Source organism: Triticum aestivum, chromosome 7D (assembly GCF_018294505.1).
Source record: "Triticum aestivum cultivar Chinese Spring chromosome 7D, IWGSC CS RefSeq v2.1, whole genome shotgun sequence".
Classification (NCBI taxonomy): domain Eukaryota; kingdom Viridiplantae; phylum Streptophyta; class Magnoliopsida; order Poales; family Poaceae; genus Triticum; species Triticum aestivum.
The window spans coordinates 106,108,869-106,130,612 of NC_057814.1; the positions used below are offsets into that span (position 1 = coordinate 106,108,869).

At 46.2% G+C, this 21,744-nt stretch overlaps 3 protein-coding genes across 6 annotated transcripts; 1 reads left to right on the plus strand and 2 right to left on the minus strand.

Annotated features, from left to right (window-relative positions):
* The first annotated feature begins 3,177 nt into the window (after nt 1-3,177).
* Nucleotides 3,178-4,795, plus strand: LOC123164147 (cytochrome P450 89A2). Its single transcript, XM_044581568.1, has 2 exons — nt 3,178-4,260; nt 4,382-4,795. Exons 1-2 carry the CDS (start codon nt 3,178-3,180, stop codon nt 4,793-4,795), a joined length of 1,497 nt encoding a protein of 498 aa, XP_044437503.1.
* A 4,029-nt stretch (nt 4,796-8,824) lies between these two features.
* On the minus strand, nt 8,825-17,080 carry LOC123164780 (uncharacterized). 4 transcript variants are annotated; one of them, XR_006482623.1, is made up of 8 exons: nt 14,620-17,080; nt 14,234-14,317; nt 13,951-14,034; nt 12,526-12,611; nt 12,217-12,313; nt 11,738-11,859; nt 10,272-10,789; nt 8,825-10,167 (listed from the first exon to the last, which is right to left on the minus strand). XR_006482623.1 is itself a non-coding variant. In XM_044582349.1 (7 exons), the coding sequence occupies exons 1-6, from the start codon at nt 14,627-14,629 to the stop codon at nt 10,742-10,744; spliced, it is 447 nt and encodes a 148-aa protein (XP_044438284.1). In that variant the 5' UTR covers nt 14,630-17,080; the 3' UTR covers nt 8,825-10,167; nt 10,272-10,741. The 4 variants fall into 4 exon arrangements, 2 of the variants coding, with proteins under 2 accessions (XP_044438284.1, XP_044438283.1); XM_044582349.1 differs by lacking the exon at nt 14,234-14,317 and having other exon boundaries at nt 12,217-12,318; nt 12,531-12,611; XM_044582348.1 differs by lacking the exon at nt 14,234-14,317.
* Nucleotides 17,081-17,506: 426 nt separating this feature from the next.
* On the minus strand, nt 17,507-20,421 carry LOC123164779 (uncharacterized). Its single transcript, XM_044582347.1, has 5 exons — nt 20,358-20,421; nt 19,872-20,038; nt 18,939-19,093; nt 17,818-17,995; nt 17,507-17,706 (listed from the first exon to the last, which is right to left on the minus strand). Exons 1-4 carry the CDS (start codon nt 20,410-20,412, stop codon nt 17,848-17,850), a joined length of 525 nt encoding a protein of 174 aa, XP_044438282.1. The 5' UTR covers nt 20,413-20,421; the 3' UTR covers nt 17,507-17,706; nt 17,818-17,847.
* Between the last annotated feature and the right edge of the window lie 1,323 nt (nt 20,422-21,744).

The window sequence follows — 21,744 nt, forward strand, 5'->3', positions numbered from 1 at the left end:
TATGGGACATATGTGGATATGAAAGTGTTTGAGGGTTTTGGAGCATCTCACTAAGCACTTTGAGCAAGCAAGCCATTAAGCAACACCACATCCCCTTTTAATAGTATTGGCTTTTCATATGGACTCAATGTGATCTTGGATCACTAAAAGTAAAATGTAAAGTCTTGAGCTTTTGAGCTTAAACCAATCCTTTGTCCTTAGCATCTTGAAGGGGTTCCACATCCTCTTGTCCATGCCACTCTATCTGTTGAACTTGTCTGAAATATACTAGATAAAAAAATTAGTCCAACAAGAGATATGTTGACATTAATTACCAAAACCACCCAGGGACCACTTGTGCTTTCAGCATCACGTCTGAGACAAGTAGACCGAGTCATGCCTACATCTACTACTATTACTACACACATCGACCACTATCCAGCATGCATCTAGTGTATTAAGTCAATAAGAACGGAGTAACGCCGTAAGCAAGATGACATGATGTAGAGGGATATATCCAATCAATATGAACAAACCCCATCTTTTTTATCCTTAATGGCAACAATACAAATACGTGTCATGTCCCTTTGTGGCACTGGGGTTGAGCACCGCAAGATTGAACCCATTACAAAGCACCCCTCCCATTGCAAGAAAAATCAATCTAGTTGATGAAACCAAATCAATAGATCGGAGAGAAATACAAAACTGTATAAATCATGCATAAAAGAGTTCAGAGAAGACTCAAATAATATTCATAGATAATCTGATCATAAACCACAATTCATCGGATCTCAACAAACGCACTGTAAAAGAAGATTACATCGAATAGATCTCCAAGAACATCGAGGAGAACATTGTATTGAAGATCAAAGAGAGAGAAGAAGCCATCTAGCTAGTAGCTATGGACCCATAGGTTTGTGGTAAACTACTCGTACATCATCGGAAGGGCGGCAAGGTTGATGTAGAAGTCCTCCGTGATCGAATCCCCCTCCGGAAGAGTACCAGAAAAGGTCCCCAGATGGATCTCACGATGACAGAAACTTGCGGCGGCGGACAAGTATTTTTGGTGTGCCCTCTAGTCTTCGGGAAATATTTGAGTATTTATAGAAGAAGAATTAGGGTTAGAGGAGCCACAGGGGGGCCCACAAGCTTGGGGGCGCGCCCCCTGAGCTTGTCGCCACCTCGTGACCCTTCTAGCCTCCTCTCAAAGCTTCCAGGGTGTCTTGTGTCCAAGAAAAATCCTCAAAAAGTTTCGTTTCATTTGGACTCCGTTTGGTATTGATTTTCTGTAAAGACCAAAATAAGGGGGGAAATAGCAACTGACACTGGGCACTAGGTTAATAGGTTAGTCCCAAAAATTGATATAAAATAGCATAATAATGCATATAAAACATCCAAGATTGATAATATAATAGCATGGAACAACAAAAATTATAGATACATTGAAGACGTATCATGTTCCTGGTTGATCGTAGGGTGAATTTCTTTTGTTTTCTACAGCGTTTCCCAAACCCCTGGGTCAATTTAATTTGGTGCTCCTACTACCACAATTATGTTCCATATGCTACCACTTTATGCGGATCCTTTTCGTGGAGGGATATCTTTAAATTGGCTGAAAAATTCTGTCTCTTAGCCAAGCCAAAGGTCTATGATGGTAAATCTATTTTGTTCTAGACTGATAATTGGGATTTGGATAGATCTTCCAATGCTATTTATAAGAGATTCCCCGGACATTTCTCTTTTGTCATTGATGGGAAAAGATATATTCATGATGTTCATGGCTGATGGGCTACTATCCAACTTCCATCTTCCCGTGTTTTCGGAGGCTCATTCGGAGTCCTTAAACCTTCAACAACTCTTGGATTATGTCCATCTGATTTAAGGGACTAAGGATGTGTGGGAATGGACATTCAATAAGGGTGAGTACAGTCCCAATTCTTATTATACTTCTGTACATGCAAACATTGTGTTGGACCCAATCTTCCAATGGATTTGTAAATGTTCTCGCACACTCAAGATTAAAATGTTTGGATGGATTCTTTTGATGGAACGATTGAATACAAGGGATATGATGAGGAGAAGGCATTGGCATGTTGATGATGATACTTGTGTCCTCTGCCCTTTTCTGATTCATGAGGAAATTGTTCGTCTATTCTTCTTGTAATTTCTGTCAGAGGATATGGAACTATCTTCAGATCAATTGGGTGGCTAAACCTTCTATGACTACCTATGAGATGGTTTCTTGCTGCTGGGATCGACTTTGGCAAACCTTTTTTCACTTAGGTAGTATTCAGTGTTGCATGGAACATCTGGACTACCAGGAATATGCGTAAGTTTTCAGAAATGAGAGACCCCTGTTTAGGGCTTGGAGGAACAAGGTCGGCCCGGCGGTGCAACGTCGCGACCAAGTCGGCGTTGTGAATTAACCTGGACAAAAAAGTGCAAGCCGGAAATATATAATTCTTTGTAAAATGAATATGCTAGAGCGGAATAAATTAGATGGATAGCGCCTGGGTGATGAGGTCAGATCGACGAAGGGAAGAAACAGCTAGATCGACGCGTGGAGCGGCGACCGGCGAGGACGGTATGACGGGTGGCAACCAGATGGTCAATGCTCAAGACGATGCCTTGCTTGGTTAGATGGGGATGGATGTCGAAGACCTACTATGATTGTTTGAGCTTGTCAGATCTTTGATGTTGATTTAGTGTTGTTGTTGGTGCCTATTTCATCTTCTTCTGGGAGAAGTTGAACTTCTTGTGTGATTGTCTTGAGCTTTGTAACATCTTCTTCATAAATAAAATACAAGGGTGATTACTTTTCATGAAACAAATGCTCCCTCTGATCCATATTATTTGTTGCTCAGACATATGTATCTAGCACTGAAATACGTCTAATACATATGTTTGAGCGACTCGGAGAGAGGAGTTTTTAAAACAATGCTCTTTCATAAGATGCCAATCTCTCAAGCAAGTTGAAGTGTGGCATATCCCCGCAAAAGAAGAACAAAGACGATGACTTGCCTTTCACTTGTCAACTCGTATTTAACAAATCTATACTAGTACAGCAATGTGAGACTTTTTTTTTGTTGCTGTTGGGTAAAGCGATGCATCGATAGCTCAAGTGCTCAACCTTCAAGGTCCATAAGAAGTGAAAGTGGCGGCAGCAACTCTGGTCAAGCTAAGACCATCAGCTAAGCCATGCAAGACGTTATCCTCCTCTTGCTTTCCATGGCGGTCCACGTCGTCGTCAGCAGCCTGCTCCGGCGTGCACCGCCGTTCAAGGAAATGCAAACCCGCCTCGCCGCCGCCAAGTGGGCTCTGGTACGGGACTTCTCCGCTGCGTTGCGGCAGGACGTCGTCGTCACAGACCGTGTGACCGCGCACCACCTCCTCGTCCGCGGTGGCGCCGGGGGCGCGTTCTGCAACCGCCCGCCGACGAGCGCGGCCAGCTCCGTCCTCTCGCGGCAGCGTCACCACAACATAGGCTCGGCGCCCTACGGCCCGCTGTGGCGCGGCATCCGCCGCAACCTCGTCTCGGTGGTCTTCCACCCGTCGCGCCTCCGCGTCTACGCCCCCGCCCGCCGCCGGGCGCTCTGCGGCCTCGTCGCGGACCTCCGGGAACAGTGCACGTCGTCTAACGATGGGTTAGTCCTCGCGGCCGAGAGCATCCACGCTGCTTTGTTCGGCCTGAGCGCCGCCATGTGCTTTGGCGACGGCGTCGACCCGGGCCGGGTGCGCAACATGGCCGACGGCATGGAGGACCTCATCAGGTCCCTCGTTGGGCTGCGTGTCTTTGCCGCACTGCCGGCGCTGACCGAGCTAATCTACCGCCAACGGTGGAACAAGCTGGTCACACTCAGGCGGCAGCAGGAGGAGATGTACCTCCCGCTCATCGATGCCCGGCGCGGCCTACTGCGCCGCCCATCCGGCGAAGCTCCAACGTATGTCGACACGCTCATAGACCTCCTCGTCGGAGACGACAACTCCGCCTCCGGTGCAAAGGCTCCCAAGCAAAGGCTAGCAGACGGCGAGTTCGTGGGGCTCTGCTCGGAGTTTCTTGGCGCCGGCACGGAGCCGGCGGCGGCGGCGCTGCAGTGGATCATGGCGAATTTGGTGAAGCATCTGGACGTGCAGGAGGCCGTCCGGAGCGAGATCGACGCCGTCGTCGGAGCGGACGCGGAGGAGGTCAGCGAGGAGGACCTTGGGAAGCTGGAGTACCTCAACGCTGTCCTCATGGAGGCGCTGCGCCTGCACCCCACGGTGCCGTCGGTGGCCAGGCAGGTGAGCAACTAACTGCTTTCCAATTCTAAATCCAAAACTGGTTAGTCAGTCGAGGTCACACCGTCACAGTACGTAATGTACTTAATATTCTCAATAATCCTGATATTCTCTTGCTGACAAGGTGATGCCCGACGACCACGTTTTTCTCGATGGTCGTCGCGTCGTGGCGGGGACGACGGTGCAGTTCCCCCTGGAGCGCCTGGCGCGGGACGAGACGGCGTGGGCCGAGCCGGACAAGTTTATGCCGGAGAGGTTCCTTGCCGGCGGCGGGGGCAGCGGCGTGAGCCTCGTGGCGGCGGCAGGAAGCGCCGGAGAGATCAAGATGATGCCGTTCGGGGCCGGCAGGAGGATGTGCCCTGGCATGGGTGTCGCGATGCTCCACCTTGGCTACTTCGTGGCCAACCTCGTGAGGGAGTTCGAGTGGACGGAGGCGGAAGGCGACCTGGCTGTCCACCTCGAGCCGCAGGTCGGGTTCTTAAACGTCATGAAACGGCCACTCCGTGCTCGGCTCGCGCTGCGGAATAAGGCGGGTTGAACTTCTTCGGACCCATAAACATCGGTGAAGAGAAGCACCGAGAAACCACTGTCTATCTTTTCTGGCTTCCATTATCCAAGTTTATTCATTGTCTGAATTGTTTGATCTAAAGTCTATATTGCCCGACTGTAATTGTAATTGTGTCCCATCATAAGCCTGCGGCACTAGGGGTCAGCCGCTGAACTGTATTTATACTCTTTCATAATCTGGGTAAAGTTGGTTAGCCAAGGAGTAGTTACTTTGCTTGCTACACGTCATCCGACTGATCTTTGACAAGGATCCGCCGGGTCGCAACCCATTGGATATGTCTTCATGTAGCCCTCGGATGAGGATGCCACCATCACAACATGGATGATGTTCCCCGCAAAAAAAATATGGACGATGTTACGGTTGCTCATCGCAACACGGACGATGTTGCGGTTTCCCATTGAAACATGGACGGCATTGCGCTCGCGCATCACGACACGGATGGTTGTCCGGTCACCTATTGGAACATGGACGACGTGATGACCGCCTTTTCCAAACATGAACGGTGTATACATTTGCTCATTGCAACACAGTGGACATTGCAATCATACATTGCAACATCATCGATGCTGCGAGCACCTCGCCGTTGGCAACATCCACCCCTCCCTCCTAAGCAAATGTCATAAGGCGCCTCGCCGTCACTGATCCACGGCCCATTGTTGCAGCAACATACGCGTCCCATGGCACCGACAGTTGTCTCCTTTGCAGCACTAGCCATGGGGCCATGAAAAAGATGCATCCCTTCTTCTCATCCACTTCGGGAGCCACGTTGTTAGGCAATGGGCTAGGAAAGAGGCATTGCTGGCTCCGAAGGAAAGAAGAGGTCTCATCAAGGTGAGAGACACACAAAGAGGGGATGAGTTGCAACACCCCTAGTGTCGCCACCTCCCTCTCAGTATCGCCAGGTATCCTCGTTGCAGAGCTCATTCAACAGATATGTTGTGGACAAGAAATTGATGAGTTGTGGGGAGAAGGAACAGATGATAAAGTCATGCGATGTTTTTTTTTTTTGGGTTGTTGAGTATATTGATTATTAGGAAAGACGAGATAGATTAGGATTTTTTTCTGACTTGTCTTGTACTCCAAATTAATTATTGCACTCCTATATATATGCCGACGAGACTCCAGCAATACAACGAACTATTCCACCAAATCCCTCTCTCCCTTTTAACATGGTATCAATTCCCGGGTTCTAAACCCTAGCCGCCGCCGCCGCCGCCGCACCCGCGCGCCGCCCCTGGGGCGGTCGGCCTCCATGACCGCCGCCGGGGGCCGCGTCGCCCGTACCTAGGGGTCGTCCGCCGGTTGTGTTGACCGGCTGCCCTAGAGAGTCTTTTCCCCGAGCCCTTGCTCCGGGGTTTTTCTGTCCCGCCGGTCATCTTGAGCGGCGGTTTCTTTTTGGTATTCCAATCTAATCTTGATCGGTTTGCGTCGCCCACCGCTGTCGTCGACCCCGTGCGCCTCTACTCCAACACCGGCGCGATCGGTCGGCTTCTTCACCGACCCGGCGGCCTCGCGCGTCGTCCGCGCGTCTTCCCGCCGGTCGCCCGACCCGGCGGCCTCGCGTCATGCGGTGGCCCTTCACCGCCGCCGTTCGCGCGTCGGCCCGCCCGTCGATCTACGTCGGCCGTCACCGCCCTGCTTCGACCGGGACTCCTGCATCACCCCGACCCGGCGGTCTCGCGCCATGCGGCGGACAATCATAGCCGCACTACCGCTCGCCATCGCCGGTTCATCTCGGACTCCGCCGCCACCCCGCCTCCACCAAGCGGCGTCCCCCACCTCGCGGGCGATCGGATTGGTCACCCACCCGCCGCCGCGACCCGCCTCAGCTACGCCGTGCGACCGACCAAGCCCATTGATTGTGCGCGCCTTCGCGGGCCCCGTGAAGATCGTCCCCGATTTCAACGCGCCTCTCCACCGATCGAGCATCGGGCTGCCGCTGCGTCGCCCCGTCAGGCCACCGCGCCGCTGCCCCGTGGTTCTCACCGCGACTGCATCGACCCGCGTGCTGCCGCTGCGTCGCCCCTTTGGGCCGTAGTGCAACAGCCTGCGGTCTACCGCCGCCCCGAGTACGTCCGTTCCAGGCAGTCTCCGTGGCAGCACCGACCCTCGCGCTGTCGCTGCGTCGCCCCATCGGGCCGTAGCGAGCGTGGCACGCGGTCTCCACCACCGCCCGAGGTCGTCCCCGCGGCTGCACCGACTCGCGCGCCGCCGTTGCGTCGCCCCTTCGGGCCGCAACGCCATGGCCCGCGGTCCCCGCCGTCGTCCCGACCTACCCGCCGCCACTGCGTCGCCCCTTCGGGCCGTAGCGTCGCGGCCCGCGGTCCACTGCCGTCACCGCGCGTCGACCTACCGTGGTATGCGCCGCGCCGTCTCCCTTGGCGCAGGAACACCACCGTCCGCGCCGGTCTTCGTCACGCTGTCAGGGTTCTTCGCCTACTTCGAGCACCGCTGCCGCGTTCCTAACCTAGTAGCCACTGTTGTCGTCAGGCTGCCGCCGCTACACCCATAGCCGCCGCCGTCGCCCGTCCACCTCCTTCGTCTTCGTCTAGCACTAGCCCATCGCCAGCGTCGCCGTCATCTACCCCGACCACTTCGTCTACTCCGACAACCGCGGGCGACATCGGCCCCGCGCCGATTGGCGCCGCAACCATCGTCGAGTCCTTCTCTGCTGGCTTCTCTAACTTCTTCGACATGGCGTACAGCTCGTGCAGGTCCCAGTCTACGCAGCCTGGTGCTGGCAACACCGCCGCGTGCCTTCGTCCACGACGTGTCCCCGGGCCTGGCAAGCCTGGTGCGGCGCTTCGTCAACTTCGTCTTCGTCCGTCTACGCATGCCCGGTGCTGGCAACACCGACGCGTGCCTTCGTCTATGACGTGTCCCCGAGGTTGGCAACCCCGGCGCGACGTGTCGTCAACAACGTCTTCTTCCCGGCGCACCACTAGTTCGACACTTCTACGCCCATGACTAACTCGACGCCTCCTTGCGCCTGCGGCTCCACGGCAACTTCCTCGCACCGGCTACCCCGACTCGACATCGACCACGGCATTCTTTGCACGGCTACCTCGACCACGGCTACACCACCCTACGCTCTCGGCTACATCGACACCGGCACAAAGGGCTACCGCCTTGCTTGAGCAACCTCGTCGGTTTTCACTTCAGCCACGACTTCCGCGATGCGTCGACCGTTACGACTGCGGTGGGGTGTCCGTCGGCTTGCCTTCGGATTCTTCTCCAGTCTCACCGTCTGCGTCGCTACCGTTGTGACTGCGGGGATGTTGAGTATATTGATTATTAGGAAAGACGAGATAGACTAGGATTTTTTTCTGGCTTGTCTTGTACTCCAAGTTGATTATTGTACTCCTATATATACTAGATCGGTACCGCGCCTTGGCGCGAGGGTGCCGGTCCCAACGTTTGGGTCAAGCATATAATGATCAAGTTAGTAGGAAACATTGTTTAGCGCATGTATTCAACAGGACAACGAATTCTCTGGTTCAAGAAAAAGAAAAAAAATTCAGTTCTACCAAAAGCAAGACATCATCAAGTTCAATATGGTCGTGAGATTATAAAGCCGCATCGAGTCCAGTGCGTTCATGAGAACATAAAAGCTTATATTGGCATTAAGTTCAATACTAAGAGCATGAACATGAGAGAGCAAGTACTAAGAGTAGAAACATAATAAGAAAGGAAAATCCAAACACAATGACAGTAGAGACAGTAAAATTACAAGGTCATAGCTATTTGGTATACTAATAAGTGCGTCGCTACGGAACAACAATTGCATTAATTCAGATATAACTCAAAGTATGTTACTATTTCCAATGAGCATGCATACCATTTGAAGGTCAAATGTCAAAATATAATCATTTTAATTTTGCTTTTGAAGAGAACATCTAACATTAGTATTCGGAGTGCACACAAACACTGCCCCTTAGCACGAAAGGTACTGGAGAGGACATATAGAATCAATGGGTTGAAACTTAACTCCAATGCTTATTGCGAGGAATGATCTAATCTGCTTTAACATTTTGCCAAATGGATGGTAATTCAGGCAAAGTTTGCACTGGTTTACAAAATATTCTCTTCACAAAAAATGGTTAAAGCTAAAAAGGAACATATTTGCAAACACAAGCTGTAGCTGCTCATCACAAAAATATACTTTAATATAGGTACAAAAACAGTGGTGCACATCCCATTCAACATCGTGGCGACAGAATCCATTCCGCTCTTGTTCCTCACTCCACCTTCTAAGCTCTAGCGACCTCACCGATCATCCATGTGTGTGCCTCCTTGCCATAACCCCATCCTTTAGTTGCCTTGTTGCTCTGAATCCGACATCTCATGCTAGCAAATACTCCCTCCTTCCCATAATACAAGAACGTGTTTTACACTACACTAGTGTAAAAAACGTTCTTATATTATGGGACGGAGGGAGTACATCACAACAAAGGACTGGATAAACAGAGTTTTTTTAATGTTACATAGCAGCTCATACTTCATTTGACAAAGATACAAATACATAAGATTTGTAAACCAGCAAATTGGAATCGAACACAAATTGCACATAACTGAAGGAGAAGGTACCAAAAACAACATTGTTGTCATATAATAGTTGCAAGCCTTCATTTTTACAGAGTAGATTGATTATTGACAGGTTTAATTTTGTTGACCAAAAATATAAGTTAGTATAGAGTCTGGTATTGCACATCAATGGATCAAATGCTTTTTGTTATGTCTCATACGATGAACAGTTTGGAAAAAATGTAAGACTTGAAAGGTTTCTATTTAGTATTTACAACTACTATAATAATGCACTTCCTCCATCCCAAAATAAGTGTCTCAACTTTAGTACAAAGTCGAGACACTTATTTAGGGCATAGCTAAAAAGAATATACGTCTAGTTCTAATATTACTATTTTTATATAGCTAGCAGAATACCTTTGTGCTATGTGATTTAAAACAAAAGATATCAGATTATTTAAAAAAACATCTACATCACCTTCATGATGCTTTTTCAATATAAACAACACAAATCGTTTCAACTCGTAATGTAATGTGCTCTTCAAGGTGAAAAAAATATAATATGTACGTACTTGTTCCTTATATTGTAGCACTTGTTTGTTATTCTGAAAGAGTTGTTCATTCCCTTCCCAAAATACTTAGCGGACATCCGTGCATAATACACATGGTTGTCTTAAGAGAGTACTGAAGTTGGTTTTTGTTATCCTCCAAAAGATAGTGTATTGCACACTGTACTTACCTTCAGGGAGAAAATAAATGAATAGAGAAGCCATCTCCTCCAGCCTGGAGATCTTCTCAAGCACAACCTCACACTTCTCCTGCAAAACAAATTCATAGTTCAAACATCTAACTTCGTTATGCATGCAACTACTCGGTACAAAAATGATAATTGAGACTGAGAAGTCCGCTCCAATTTCAGTACCTTCAGGAACAACACTTCCACGTCCAGCTAGTTGCTGCCTCGGTTCACTCCATACAATGAGAAATGATAAACTTGTGTCACATCTACTGCAGATTAGAAATCAGATAATGCAAGAAAACATCCACATCAAGGAAACCATTAGTAAATCAAAATATAAACATATGTGCACATCTCATTTTTCTGAGTTATGATAAATCTCAGATTGATAGTCTTGTAAGAATAGCAGTTGCCATCAAGCATCAAGTAAACAATTTGTGAACAAGTATCAAAGAGCAAGATTAACATGTAGCAGACAAATTCAGCTGCATTACTTGATTTAACAACATTCCAAGGCATCAATACAATAGCAACTCTGTTTGACAGTACAAGCTTCAGTGAATAAACACAACAAAAGATCAATTTGCAAGCACCATACCGAATAATAAGGTCACCAGGAAAGTAACCGGTCCTGGTTCCCCGTGGTCTAGCGCTTAGGCCACTTCATAGCATAGACAAAGCAAGATATTGATTTGCATCACCTAAATAATAGTAGTAGAAAACAATCAATAAACACATATCCTTCTTATTATCAATCAAAAGTACTTGAAACTAAAATTACAGAAGAACATTTATCTCCTAAGAGCATGACCTAACCACATGCTGAATCAAATTGTCATAATTTTTGGAAGTTTCATCATTACCCAAACTTGTTATTTCCTCCTCTCTGTCTCAAAACTATCATAAATCCATATCTTCGATCTAAAATGGTCTACTTTCTTCATAAAGCAATCAACCAAGACAAGTACTACCCTATAACTAAATATTAAGACATTTTTGTTGTTCAAATTGAACTACAAAAACTTCTAATATTTAGTTACTGAGGGAGTATCTTTTAAGGATGAGTATAGATAAGATATCAAAAGCTCTGTAGGAGAACAAACATGGGAATGTTTCGAGAATTAGCAAGACTAAACATCAAATATGGATTGTGTGCAACTTGTAGATCTTGTAAAGAGTATATAACATCCAAATGAAAAATCAAAATTACTACGTTGTACATCATGAACTGTTGAGAAAGAAAACAAATATGTGGTCTAAACAATCCAGAAGATTTCTCTGAGCCTACAAAATTTACTTTGTTGCAATACAAACGTAAAGAATGGCGCGATAAGTAAAAAAAACACAGTGGCACAAGTAATCTGTGAATAGGTGGTATTTAGATCGTTTAATAGATTCATTATGTGAGTATTCATACTAAATAAAAATCAATACCAGAACTAAATCATAGTAAATAGATCTGGAGTATTTTCTCTGAAAAGGGCATTATATTGGACCATGAGACTCACAACAATAGAACTGCAGCTACAACTGATAACAGAGCAGCATTTTTATACACGGTCCGAAGAACAGTAAGATTCACTCACATGAACCCTAGATCGATACTACTGAATTACGGAATTTATAAGCGAACGACAGCTCATGTTTACCTTGTTCATTGGTGGCACCGCGGACTGGATTTTCCCCTTTCCTGTCATCGGCATGGTGGAGAAGAGTTCCCTCCATGCACTGATTGATATTGAGTCATCAGTTGCTTTCAAATCACAAAGAACTACATCAAACAAAGATGAATTTAGTTAAAGGATGCCTATCCGGCATACAATGAAATGTTGATTCGACAACGCGAAGAGCAATAAATATTGATCGGTGCAAGTTTGAAGAAAATAAATCCAAATCAAGTCATACTTGAATCTTAGCGAAGCAAATGGTCAAATAATATACGTATGAGTGGTAGAAGAACATCAATGGCCCATAGCAGATTCGCGAAACAAAAAACAGGATCCAGAACGTCCAAGGCAAGGCCTATAAAAAGAATATGCTACACACAAGAAGAAACCCAAGACATTTTTACAACAACCTGGCCAAGCCTGCCAATAGTACATGAATTAAAGAAGGAAACGAGCTTAACCAGGAGGAGCATGACTGGCACAACCGCCGGCAGCAGAGGCGAAGCACAGATCGCTCGGAATCGTCCGTGGAAGGAAAAAACGAGTACGGCAAGTAACCTGCAGCGCAGAGCATGTGTCAAACATAAAGCTGCTATTACTACATGGTGCTACCTAATTTTCCGCCACACACCAATACGACTCAATCTAAAAAAGTAGAGCAAGACCAGGCCACAACACCAAATCCAGACAGGCAAGTTCAGGAAAATACAAGGCTGCAAAAATGCAAGCCTGGCCTAAAAGCAGAGAATAGGAGAAGAAAAGAGGTTGACCAGAAAAGGGCGAAGATGTAGCAAGATGGCACAAATCAAAGGATGAACCGGCCAGACCAACAAGCACCTGCAAATAGCAGACAAACCTGCAAGAAAAAAAGTCTGAATCATGGATAAACTGTAGGTAACCAGAATTCAGACAGGACAAAACAATCAAGGACCTACAGATCGACGAATGCAACAACAGAGCCAGCACATAAACGGCAAGAACGGCAAATTTGCGGGGAAACAAGATCTAAGATCAATCAAAATTGTGTTGCTTTGGTCGAGCACCAACGCGCCTCTGCAGCTCGAGCTCGGCGTGGTGATCGACGCAAAATTTTCTCTCGATCAACATCACAACTTACAGACCAACTATCAGAGCACAAGGAGAAGAAACATCCCTGACAACGTGGCTTATATTTATCCGCACCAGAACATGCTCGACACCAACAAAGGTCCAAAAGATACATATATGTTTAACAATCTTGCAGTACTTAGCAGTCATGAAAAGAAAGACAAGTCAATCTAAAGACCAGCTTTGCTTCTCCAGTTAATGCTATACACACAATGTAGAAGGAAAAAAATTAGGTGCTAAATAGATTTAAAACTAAAATAACCCACTAACACAAGAACTATAAATTTCAGATTCAATATAAAATCTCTCTAAACAGTTCAGAACATATATATGAGATGTTCTCAATCATTTAACGGCAAGGGCAGTGTACAGTCTACTACACCTATGTTCTGCTACTAAAGACAAGACATCTACCTGAGTGATCATAATACAAAAATTGGCATAAAAAATTACAAACACGTTCACTTTTTGTGCAATTCAATTTTCCTAAGTATTAGAAGACTGTGCTAATAGATAGAAAACTGCCCACTGTTCGACATTGTACCAAGACAGAGGGCATATGTAAGGGACACTTCTAGTAAGTATTTGTCTCATGATATTTCCATATGTTCAAAAAACAAATTTAAAACAATTGACTTTGAATCAACAAATAGAATAAAGCAGATTGCTTATGTAAGGACAGAGGGTGTTCTTTATCTGTCTTACTATTCCAAGAAAAGATGTGGAGTTAGGATAAAGCAGAGTGAAGTACTGGACAAAGTTTCATCGTCTATATGCTTCTTCATTTGCACAACTGGATTAATAAAATGACCCAAAAGAACTCTTCATATGTCTGACCAGCCGCAAGGATAAGATGGGAAATCAAGCCTATAACCTGTATGTATTAGTTCTTAGCAGTACCACATAGTTCATCAGATTTATGACTAATCATCAACCCTCTACACCTTAGAACTTGGGAATTATCATTTGTAAAGGTGCTCTGCGGTATCTATTCCATTACCCCATCTTAGCACAGCTAAACAACCACACAAAGACACAAAGTAAAGAGGAAGCAAGATAAACTGTTTAGAAGAAAGCAGAGGACATACCACGCTGCGAAACGCCCGATGCCGAGACCAAGCCGCCCTCCAGCACAGCCAGAAAGCTTATTAAAAATAAGAAAATCAGCTCACCTGCATCATCAATAGAGGAAACAAACAAAAAAAAGTCATGTTCCATGTCAAACATTCGAAAGAAATAAACATCACTGGATACTTGGCTAGGTTATATAACCATAAATCAACATAATTGCAAGAACTCATTTTAATGTGCTTAGTGGTTTAGCTTCAGCAAACTAATGAAGATTATGACCCTTCATGAGAAGTATTGTACCATTGATGCACAATCAACCCTAGCCATCAGTATTCTCTCCGGATGCACGTCAGCGGGTTAAACAATTCAGATTTAGACTACAATCTGAACAATACATCAAGCACACAATTATGGGCAATATCCATTAAGAATCAAGCCAGGAGCTGTCACAAATATAATGATTGACCAAACAAAATAGATGAACACAAAGAGCACGTGCATATACAATAGTTGGTATTTTTCTGCTTATACATCCAGAAACAAATCAGCTTGTTGCCAGTACCCCAACTGGATGCTGCCATTTGCACCATGGTTATGATATTAGTTAGGCAACTGAACTATGTTCTTTATGAACCCAGACTGGTTGACGGCAAATTAGAAAAGGCAGGGACAAGGATCTGCTATACCTGGGGGCATGCATAGGCAGTAGAGGTCGAGCTCCTCCCTGTGCGTGGTTCATGCCGGATCTCCTTGTCCACCATTGGCAGACGACACTGAGCTCACCCACCAAACACTAGGTGAGGGAAGGGAGGAAGAGGAGAGGCCGAAGAAGAAGGGATGGTGGCGGCGCGATGAGGAGAGGAAGGGTGGGGGCGCGAGTGCGGACGGAGCCAGCGGCTAGGTCATCCACCACGACAACAGCTGCTAGGTCTTCCACCACGAGCCGGCCAAGGCGGCGGCCGTCTTCCACCACGAGCCGGCCAAGGCGGCGGCCGGCTGGATGAAGGAGATGGCGGCGGCGGGGCAGGGAGGCGGGTGCGGGTTAGGGTTTGGGGGGAGGAGAGAGATGGAGCGGCTCGAGTGCGGGAGGGAGCGGCGCGAGTGCGGGAGAGGAGGTCGTCGGCAAGGCTGTGGAGGAGGAGGTCGCCGGCGAGGGGCTGTAGAGAAGGAAGATTACGAGGAGATGGAGCAGATCAGAGACGAGGACGAGGAAGATGACGAGCGGCTCAACGAAGGCGGGGGGCCGTGGCGATGGAGATGGCGCACTCCGCCTGGATCTCCTCCTCCGCTCCGGCCATGGACGCGCCCTCTGCGGGGTCGGAGCAGGAGGTTGGAAGGGGAGGGGGCGGCAGCTCTCCCTCGCGTGAATAGGACGAGGGGAGGAAGCCGATTGGGGAGAAACCCTGGGTGTTGCACTTTTATACAGCATAGTGAAATTACGAAAATGCCCTCAGCATGGCACGGGAATTACGCTCGGTGGCACGAGATCTTTACCGCGAGACGGTAACTATTCATTGCTACAGGAGCACCTCTTCGATCCAACGGGCGAGGGCGACCCAGGGCTCGATCCAACGGCCCAGATCCGATCAAGCCACCAGATCCGACGGCCAGGAATCCCAAATCGCTGAGGAGCCGGGAGGTTCACTGTCATCCTTATTTCTCGATGCCCACGAGGCTCAAGCAATACAACGAACTATTCCACCAAATCCCTCTCTCCCTTCTAACACGGGTAACGAGAAATGAGTATGGTCGGGCTGGGGCACTGGGCACGTGTCTAACCGAGCATTAGCCACGGACACGTGGCGAGCTAACGATGTGGCTGGTTTCTAGAAAGAAACCAGGCTGGTGATTCTAAGGGTTCCGTTATTTTACAATCTTGAAAAAACTGGTTATCCAAAGAAGAAGTAGGCAAAAGGTGCTGGGAAAAGCTAGATTACCATAATCCATCTCGATGCCGAACGTATGCTATAAAGGAGATCTTTTGCTTGCAAGGTTATTACCTTTTAATTATGTAGATGTAGAAGAGGAAAACTTGGGAGAATTGATGTGGTTGACTCATGGTGTATAATTACATGTACATTGAGGATAACAAACACCCCAGGGGAAATGATGTGGCTGTGTTCTCGTGGCCAAAATCACTGCTTGACCTTGCTAACGAAGTTTAACACAAACTAACCCTATTTTGCAAGTATTTGACGATCTGACCCTTCTCTAAAATGCCATGACTTCTCTAAAATGACAGGATGTGTTACACGGGAAATGTAGGGTCAATGGCATTTCCCACTGGCCTGCGACCTTATCCTTCCGCGAAGCATTTCCCACTGGCCCGCGACCTTATCCTTCCTCGCGGACCGTATGGCATGGCGCAGTAGGAAACATCGTAGACCTCGGTGTTTTTCGTTCAAATCTTGTTTTTTCGACTGCATTTTTTAGTCCTAGGTCAAACCATAGTTCATTCTCATCGAAATTCCGGCCATGTATCACGATTTGGTTTGATGTACAGATGCAAGTCTCTCCATTTGAGAGAGAAATGCATTGTATGTATAGATGCAAATCAATTTGACAGGGTAGTTATTTTTCGGAACTAGCTAGGGAAAAAAATAATGCATTGTATGTGTAGGTGGGATCCTAAACTCAAGGCGACGCCCAAGGGTTGAAGGAGAACGAAACAAAGAGTCTGCCATCAAAGGTGATCCTAAACTCAAGGTGATGCCCAAGGGTCGGATCCTAGTACTCTTGGCAGCTTTGGAAGGGGAGTAATGACCGGATCTTCTGACAGGATTACATGTTCTATAGGTGTAGTATTATTGATAGAAACAACAGCGCTCTTGGTTACCTTTTCTCTCCTGCTAATAGAAACGACAGCAGTCATGTCACAGTTTCAAAAAAAAAGGCAGTGGCAAGTACGCGGGGAGAGCAGCAGAAAATTTGAAGATGATATGTATCGTCCGAAGGCCCAGACTCAGCCGTGGCTGACTAGGTTATTTGAAAACGATCATCAGGGCCAAGAGCGATCAGCGCAAAAGACGAGGAACATGATTTAACATTGAGAATAGAACCCTACAGCATTTTGATTATCAGAAAGCTCTATATGTGAACTTCGAGAATAGGAAAAGCAACGCGGCTAAAAAAACATATAGAACACAGTTACATAACCTGAGATCTGAAAGCGACGACTTGCAACCCGGTTTCTCTGTAGGCTTTAGTCTGAGAGCCACCCATCTGTCATGCTCGGGCATGGCATGTTCTTCCCCGAGCATCTATATTCAGACATGTCAAATGTCCCTCGAGATCAAAATGCCAATTCCGCGAATTCTGTCAAACTCAACGTTATAGAACCTGCTGACCGATCAGGTCAAGCACACCCTTCTCTTTCTCACCTTTCATCTTGACAACATCATAATTGCCAAACCGAAGATAACATTTACCAAAAGAGTAACAAATACAGAAAATGGGCCAAAGCCGGTTATTGGGGATTCCTTTTTTCCTTTTTTTGAGAGTGGAGATTCCAATATATGACAACAATGACAATGCATGATTTCTGCAAGCAGTTTATGCGAGTGAAGCCACGAATACTAAATCGCCATTCGGTTAAAAAGCGCCATACCATGAATTATTCCATAAATTATCACAACAGATGATCCATAGATAATCACCACGCACACCAGATTCAATTACCAAACACTAATTAACCGCAGTACTTAACAAAGCACCAGCTGCTCCATGCAGCTTAGAACATCACATGGTGCTAACAGTAAGGGTTACATCATTACCTGCAAAAATCCACAGTATAGCGCAACAATTATTAGACAACATAAGCAGGTTTTGCACACCATAGTTAGCTAACAGTGTGATACCAAGACTACCTGCTTGGTTTTACATACCATAAGCAGAGTGGGCCCACAAGCCCTAGGCTATTCTTCTTCACCAAAAATGACGCGCATCTGCGCATAGAGGGCCTTTTCATAACATTCCCCTCCCAGGAGGAAACCCAAAGCAGCAGATGTAATAGTGAGCATTACCAACCACCCGTTCCTTTTCAGACCATTAATGATGCTCGCCCTATCAAAAGGATGTGCATAACGCATGAATGTTAGGATCGTCTCATTTGAGTACAAATCAAATAAGCTGTAGCGCCTCATAAATTATCATAACGGTCCATAGATAATCATCACAAACAATTACCAAACATTAATTGACCCACATGCAGTACTTAGAGCACCTGCTCCACACAGCTTAGAACAGCTATGTTACAAGTATCCTTCCGTCCAAAAAAACTTGTCCCAAGCTTGTTCCTCAAATGGATGTATCTAGCACTAACTTGGTACTAGATACATCCATTTGAGGGACAAGTTTTTCCGGACGGAGGGAGTAAGAGTTACATTATACTAGTACATGCCAAAAACCACAGTATAGCATGAAATAGAAACTAAGGTTTTGCACACCATAGTTAGCCAACAGTGTTTTCCTGCGATTACCTACTTGGTTTTACATACCCATAAACAGAATGCACTGTCACAACCCTAGTCTGGTAGGCTAGCTAACCTTGATTGCATCATGTTTAAATTCCATTTAAACCTGAAATGGGGATAGATCAAAATTCAACAAGATTTAAATTCATATATTTTCAATGAACCCAAAATGCCCATCATAAATGTTCATTTGAGGTTTGATCAATCCCCATTTCAGGTTTAAATGGAATTTAAACAGTTAGCTAGCCTAGTGCATTACCAGATTAGGGTTGTGACATGCACCCACAAGCCTTAGACTATTTAACTAAGCACTTCTTATCTTGGCAAATGCCTTACGGTATTTATCTATTTCACATTTCATACACACGACAAAACCAACAGCAACAGCTGCAATAGTGAGCAGTGGTTGAATCCTCTTTCTTTTTTGTTCAATTGATGTTCTCCCTATCAAAAGGATGTGCATAACACATGAATGTTAGGATAATTTCACTTGAGTACAAATCAAATAAGCTGTAGCGCCTTCAATTAATTACCTCTCAGCTTCAGCTTTAATTCTAGCCATCTCATCATCAATAATACTAGCTATGTTGCCATCTATCTCCACTCCCTCCTTTTTTAATTTTGCCAACAAATGATCAACCTCCTTCTTCCTAGCAACATCTGCTTTGGCTCCATTGCTGGATCCACCCTGGTAAGATTAATAATTAGATAATTGTAATTGATATAATGATACATGAATTAAAGCAGCTATTCATGCATGTTAGTGGCTGTTAACAAGAGAGTATGCATTGCATGGCTAGCAATAGTCCTTCTAGAATCCATACTATCAAACTTTCAAAAGTTTGACCACTAGTATGTCTAAAGCTATCAATACTGACTTTATGAAATTTATATTACTAGAGTGGTTGTAGGAAATGCTTTAACAACAGTACAGTAGAACATATACATTGATAAACTAGAAGCTACACAGTATACAGTAGTGGTCAAAGTTACATTTCAACAACAAAAAGTCACATATATCATGGAATTAACGGTTCATCCCTAAGGGAAAATAAAACGTAAGGATGGCATACTCTTCTTCCCTCCAAGTAAATCAAATGCCCATATATCATGGAATTAACGGTTCATCATATCCGCTATGTACTCAGTGTACAAATTGTTACTTTTTCAAGCAAGCAAAAGTAAAAAAAGTAAAAAATTAGCACATGAATCTAAGATAGGCCTCCTCTGCATTCCGGCACTTGTTGTGCACATTTCAGTGGGATTATTCACCATTATTGGGTCAAATTACAGAAACCCTCTCATAACAAGGGTCTGAACTAGGAAAGAAGCCAAAGCGCATCATATAATTTGATTTGTGAGCATAAAAGACAGTTTGATGGGGTTAATTTGGTGATAAACGTCAGAACGGGGCAGTCGGACAGCGAATTGCAGGCATAGTAGGTGGATCGATCGAACGGTGGTACCTGAGAGATGGGAGGCAGAGAGTCCGCCGGCGGCGACAGATCCTGCCGCGAAGTGCTGGAGGGAGAGCGCAGCGCCATGGCAACGGAATCCGGAGGAGGAGGCGGCGTCGGCTGAGCTCGGCTAGGGTTTGGGTGCGGTTGCTTGCTTCCTCGATCGATTCCGGGGCCTCGTCTTTGTGTTTTTTTTAGCATAAGTAAAGACACAAGCGCTCATATATACGCGCATACACTTACCCCTATGAAGACACACACGTACACCCTACCCCTATGAGCACCTCCGAGAGACTGAGCCGGCATATCATCTTGAGATTTACGAAGGCACCATAGGCGCCTCGTCGTCGACGGGAACGTCTCCTCCCACTGAAAGCGCATCACCGGAAATCCTGAAATAAATCCAGGAATAATGCGAGCATCAGAATTTGAACCCTGATGGGTTGGGAATACCACTGTCCACCTAACCATCTCAACCACAGGTTGATTCGCGGCCTCGTCTTTGTTGTGACGAGCAGAAGCCGCTGCCTCTTTGTAATGGACTAACCATGGGCTGGCGGTCCGGCGTCTTTGTTCTGGACTAAACCGAGTGTTCTAAGGCCCACACCACAGCAGAAGCCCGAAATCCTCCTCCTCTCACGCACACTCACAAGTTGTGGAACCCCAAAAAAAAACAAGTTGTGGCATTTTTTTATGACATGAAAGCTTACTTTATTAATCAAAGGACGGATATATCGTCTGCCAGCAGACTCAAAATGAAATCAGCGGGGCATCAATCCAACGAGATGGATTATTAGCATGTCCCCATCTAGCCAGCTCATGAGCTACATAATTTGACTCTCTAATACAATGCTCAATAGTAAACCTTCCGAAATCTACTAGATAACTACGACATTCGTCAAGAACTGGCGATGCCACCATAGAATAACCTTCATTGAATCTAAGTGCATCCACCACCGTGATATTATCCGATCTCACCACCAAGTTATTGCATCCCGTATCTCTTGTTAGCTTCAGTCCTTCAAGCAGAGCTGCCGCTTCTGTCGTGAACACATCAGCTACATGTTCTAATCTCGCCGTGGACGCCGACATGAAAGATCCCCGGTAATCACGGATGACAGCACCACAAGACCCAGCATAATCGCCCTCTGTGAATGAAGCATCGACATTAAGGACAAGTTGTCCTACTAGGAACGTCGGCCACCCGTTGATCTTGGGTGTAGATTTAGCTTGTGCTTCGCGCACATAATTAATCGCTAGGGCAACCACCGCCGGCGCTGTTCGTTCTGGAGACAATATTTCTTCCCCTCGCACGAACTGTCTTCTTTGCCACCATAAGAACCAACAAATTGTTGATATGAGCTCTGGTAGCTCGACCAATCCAGAATATTGTCGCCGATAAGAATCATCACATAAAATAAACTCCAAGACTGCTGAACCTGCTCGATCAGCCAACGAAGCAAAGTTAATATCTGTTGCGATTCCCAAAGCTTCCCAAACTGCTTGCGCCCTTGCACACTTAAACAGCATATGGGCCAAGTCCTCCGCACCATCTGTATAGTATGGGCATTGGGACAAGTTTCCAACATGCCGATTCATAAGAGTACCCCGGCATGGGATGGCATTGTGAAAGCATCTCCAGATATAAATTTTAACTTTCGCTGGCACTCTCAAACTCCACAACTTCTTCCAAACTGGATGGGGCGCCATGGAGAAGCGGGCCAGACCGCTGTCATATGTATCATAATTCACTTCCCATTGCTTATAATAGGCAAAACGTACTGAAAAACGCCGCTCCTCATGAGATGCCATGCAACATAGTCCTCTGTCTCCACATGGAATAATGGGATTTGTAGTATGTGTTCAGCATCAATGTGCCAGA